The 5,204-nt window shown below is 43.1% G+C and overlaps 1 gene segment (V, D, J or C); it reads right to left on the bottom strand.

Annotated features, from left to right (window-relative positions):
- Positions 1–3,799: 3,799 nt before the first annotated feature.
- On the bottom strand, positions 3,800–4,648 carry LOC133066934 (T cell receptor alpha variable 10-like). The segment is given in 2 exon segments: positions 3,800–4,176; positions 4,618–4,648. Coding segments are annotated over 2 exon segments (408 nt in total).
- Between the last annotated feature and the right edge of the window lie 556 nt (positions 4,649–5,204).

Genomic DNA, 5,204 nt, shown 5'->3' with positions numbered 1-5,204 from the left:
AGAGGACTTTAAAAGAGAATAAAAGAAAAAAATTTTTTAATATAATAAAAAAATTTTTTAATTAAAAAGAAAAGTAGTAAAAATATATAAAAATGAAAATGAAAATTAAGGAGTAATAGAGGGGTAATAGAGGACTTTAAAAGAAAATCAAAGAAAAAATAAAAAAAGAAAATTTTTAACTTAAAAAAAGTAAAAATATTTGAAAATGAAAATGAAAATTAAGGAGTAATAGACGAGTAATAGAGGACTTTAAAAGAAAATGAAAATAAGGAGTAATAGAGGAGTAATAGGGAATTTTTAAAAAAATAAAAGAAAAAAATTAAAAAAAGGAAAACAAAAATAAAAGAATTTTTTTAATTAAAAAATAGTAAAAATATATCTAGGAATTTCTCTGGAGCTGTTGTGGGCAGTGTGTTTTTGGTTCAGTTTCAGATAGCTCCTTGTTCCAGCTTACACTTCTCGATATCTATAGGCCCCTTCCGGTGTAGTCGGTGTTAACTACAGGGATTTTCATCTGTTGCACCTGTCACTTCTGAAGCAGTTCCCTTTTTTATTTGGCTTCTGTTTGCTGGTCTCTTCAGTGTTTAATTCTACCCTGACACAAGCGGGCGGAGGTAGTCTCTTGTTTTGGTTCGCTTGTTCAGTCGTGCTGTGGGGAGGGAGGGGCCCTGCAGACAAATGTCACTGGCCTGTGTGGGGAGCACTCACAGTGTTCTGGCCACACTGGGTTTGCCTCCGCTCTCGGCATGTGTGCTTCCCCCGTCTACACTGCTCAGGCTCCAAGCTGCTCTATAGGGAGCGGGCCCTGAATTGTATGCCATTCCAGTTTTCGGGTACTCCACAAAAGCGCACACTCGGTTGGGCCTGCATTTTGTGCCTTCCCCGGCCCGAGCAGCTCAGGCAGCCAGGAGCTTGACGAGCACACTCTCCCTGGGTGCAGTGCGCCTTATCCCCTCCGTGGTCCAGGCCTCAGTTTCCACGTGCACCGGTAAGGTGCACCTAGTGTCTGTTCTGGGGAGCTGGTATCTAGCTGTGACCCTCCCGATGATGTCAACCATCCAGAATCTCAGGAAGTCTTTGGTTAGAAACTGGAAGCCTGTTTGCAGTTTGGTAGGGGATACCATCTCTGAGGATGAGTTTGCCCCTTTCCCCTCCCCCCTGCCTCCTGCCTCCAGCAGGGGATGGGCCAGTCTGCTGCCAGCTAGCTCTTCTCTGGACTTGCTCAGTTCTTCCTTTGTTTCTAAGCAATGCTGCCCGCTCCTCTCCGTTCAGCCCTCACTTGCTGGTGGCGGATGCGAGCGTCTGGGGTACTTTTCTGCTGCGAGTTGCTTTTAGGCAAGTAATCTGTGGGTTTTATTTATTTTTCCTCCCAGTTAGGTTGCCCTCTGAGATTCAAAAACTTCCCCCAGACCCGCCAGTGAGAGGGTTTCCTGGTGTTTGGAAACTTCCTCTATCATGAGTCCCTTCCCGGGACGGGTCTCCATCCATAACTTTTTTTTTTTTATTAGTTGGAGGCTAATTACTTCACAACATTTCATTGGGGTTTGTCATACATTGATATGAATCAGCCATAGATTTACACGTATTCCCCATCCCGGTCCCCCCTCTCACCTCCCTCTCCACCCGATTCCTCTGGGTCTTCCCAGTGCACCAGGCCCGAGCACTTGTCTCATGCATCCCACCTGGGCTGGTGATCTGTTTCACCATAGATAGTATACATGCTGTTCTTTTGACACAGAAATACAGAACAGACCTTTGAACTCTGTGGGAGAAGGTGAGGGTGGGATGTTTCAAAAGAACATCCTTAACTCTTTTGTCTCTCTTTTTATCTTTTATATTTTGTCCTACATCCTTTTGAAGACAATGGGCTGCTTTTCTGGGTGCCTAATGTCCTCTGCTAGCAATCAGAAGTTGTTTCGTGGAGTTTGATCAGCGTTCAAATGTTCTTTTGATGAATTTGTAGGGGAGAAAGTGGTCTCCCCATCCTATCCCTCCGCCATCTTAACTCCTCCCTCTGAAAACTTGCTTTCTGAACTGGATTCTGAGCACAAAGGGGCCTGCCCTCTCACCTGAAGGGTAGACGGTGAAGAGAAATCTCAGCAAACAGGCCCAGGATGAGTACAATTTGCACTGAGGAATGAACTTTCAATAGTAACAAATGGAAATTTAATTCAATATATATTCAGATTCCTCACATAAGGGAGGGATAGATTATCCTTGATTTCTGTTTAGAGACAGAGGTTTTAAGAAATTTCCCTCTGTGGATGAAGGAAACACCTTCATTCCCACCCCAAGGCTAGACCCCCGTCAAGAGGCCCAGCTGGCAGTTGTGGGACAGGCTGCAGGTGCTTGGAGAGCACTGTGATGCAAAGCACAAAAGTAGGTAACTGAGTCTCCAGGGTGGGAGGCTGAGATACACAAAACACTGTAAAACTTCTCTTTTCCCAGGAGTTCTTTAAATTTTTTGTCTGCCTGCTCTTTCTGGCTTGATTGAATTAAAGACAAAGATACAGGTCCTTTCCCAGGCTCCTGCTTGAACCAGACGAGGCTGTAAAATGTTTTCTTTTGATAAGTACAATTAAGATCGGTATGTGTTCTCTCCTGGATACTCAGGAATAAAGGACTCTGGTCCAATGTATATGGGCTGCTCACCCCTGTTTGAACAGAGAACCACAGACAAAGGAGATATATTAATGGCTGATTATTTTATGAAAGAATATATTTCCTTTTCACAATCCCCCCAGCTGACCCAGGTAACACTAACCACCCTTCTATAACTTTCAGATTTATAGAGATTACTAGGACCTGCTCTTTTTATTCATAACTTCAAAGCCAGCCAACTCACAGCACAGCTGCCAAAAAAGAACCAGGCATGAAACTCCCAAAGACGTCTCCATTTTTTCCATTCACCAGACTCATGAGAACTCAGGTTGGAATCTGCAAGCTCTCAGACACTACCAGGTCAAACGACTTGTTTATCTGAGTGCATATTCATGAATCCACTGTCACAGGAAGCTGAGAGACTCCTCAGCAAGTCAGAAATTAGATCCATGCCCCAGTGCACACACTCACCCAGCATCTTCTGATCTCTGAAGGGGTAACATGGAGAGAGGACCACATCAAGATCAAGTGCAGAGGACTTGCAGAGTAGTCGGAGAGATACACCTACTATTCATCTCCTAGATTTTTCTCTTCCCTTTCTACTTAAATAAAATTCTTGAGCGTCTACCATGTACAAGTTATAAAAATTGAATAACTAAAATCAACATTCTCCGAGGAAAACCTCGTAAGATTTTTTTCTCTCCTGTCAGTGCAAAAACCTGCTCAGTGAGCTGATATTTATGACTTTAATTAGTGACACTGTAGCTCAGGATAATTATCTTACATCTGAACCCTGCTTCATAAATCTTGTATGGATTCTTCTTACAATCTACATTAAATTATACAAGAAGGAAGGTATTGTTATTTCTGTGCATAATGCCTGTGAGATAAAGAAAACAAACACAAAAGACATTAGCGGTCTTACCAAATATTGTCATCAGCTTTGTAAACATTTTGCTTTTATACTCAGTCGACATTCTACTAGTTGCTGGACCCCATACAGAGCTGACCTCTCTCTTTTAGTCAAAATTATCATCTACTTCAGGGTAGTAATGCAATATGATGGTCTTACCCTTGGGAATAACCAGGTGAGCAGTAACTTTCTGTATTGAGTGAGGATACCTCTATGTTAGTAGATACCTAGACTCAAGTTCAAATTCAGCCATGTCTGAAAGAGAAGCACTAGCTCACTTTGAAATTACACACAACATTTCAAAAACTGCTCCTTGACAATCTCCAGGTGCAGGTTTGGGTACAGAGTGCGAGTGCCTGGGGAGCACGGTGCACCCACCACACAGATGTAGAAGGCTGGGTTGCCGAGCTGGGCAGCGGTGAGGTGCAGGGAGCCGTGCTTGACAGTTGCATCCACAGTCGCTGTGTACCGTCCATTTGACTTTTTGTTGTCACTGTTAGTCATGGTGATCAGGGGAACAGGACCTCTCCCAGTGTCCTGTGTGTACCACCTTAGGTTGTTAACGGGGCTCACTGTATAATTGCATTGAAATGTGCAATTCTCTCCCTCCAGGACCACCAGAACTGGAGGACTCTGTTCCACTTGGCTTTCTCCACTCACACCTGTTCAAAAAGCAAAGAGCGATCTGAGAGATAGCTCACCCATTTTTATTGCTTTCTAATCTGCATCTCTTACTCCTCTCCAGAATGAATCCCAGCTGAACCATAACATGGCCCCAAATTTTCTCTCCTCATGCCCCAAAGCAATACATGCAGTACACCTTTTTGAAAACTTTTAAAAATATTCTCTGGACTTACTTTGTCAACCTGGCTAAAATTCTTCATTAACTTACAATAGAAATGAAGCCACAGAACCACCGGGGAGGATCTCACAGGCATCTCCATTCTTCTGCACTGGGCTGTCCCCCAAAACTGACTAGTCTATTCAACACCTTTTATTTATTTACATGAACAAAGGATTCTCAGGGATTATGCTTAGCCAATCAGAGACTACATCCCTATTGAGCCAAAGACCAGATTTTGCTGCTTCAAACTCAATCATACCCACAGGCAGGGCCATTGCAAATACTGCCATCTTGGGGTCAGAGCTATGGTTGCTCAGAACCTTGGGTTAGTCTTCTTGCTAGGTTTCCTTCTCACTATTTCAAACATAATACTGAATATAAGCCCCTATAAGTCTCTGTAAACAGAGTAGGTTAGTACATAAAACATGTTTAGAGACCCTGGTATGAATTCTGACTTATTGGATAGGAGAGTTAAGCCTCAGTTTTCTCATCTGAAAATATATATGATAACACTTTCCTGACATTTTTAAAAGATTTAAAAGACATGATGTGGACTATCAGCATCATGGCAAAGGAGGAAGCCCTATCTCTCTTCCACAGACATGGACTTAACAATGATATTAGCAACAATATACCTTGAAGGACAAGGCAGAACCAGCTAAAAGTAAATGTACTCCCAGAAGAACAAGCTGAGAGCAGTCACATTTACAGGGGAGAGAAGACCAACTTCACTCCACCCACATCAGTCCCTCAGATGGGCTCAGCTTAGTACTGAAAAGATAGCCTGTGCCCATCGTTGCCCCCATGGGGGAGGGGAGTGATATTGGAGCTTGCACCTGACCTTCA

Source organism: Dama dama, chromosome 12 (genome assembly GCF_033118175.1).
Source record: "Dama dama isolate Ldn47 chromosome 12, ASM3311817v1, whole genome shotgun sequence".
NCBI lineage: Eukaryota > Metazoa > Chordata > Mammalia > Artiodactyla > Cervidae > Dama > Dama dama.
Note: the sequence above shows the minus strand (reverse complement) of the source record. Positions and strands in the feature narration are given on the sequence as shown.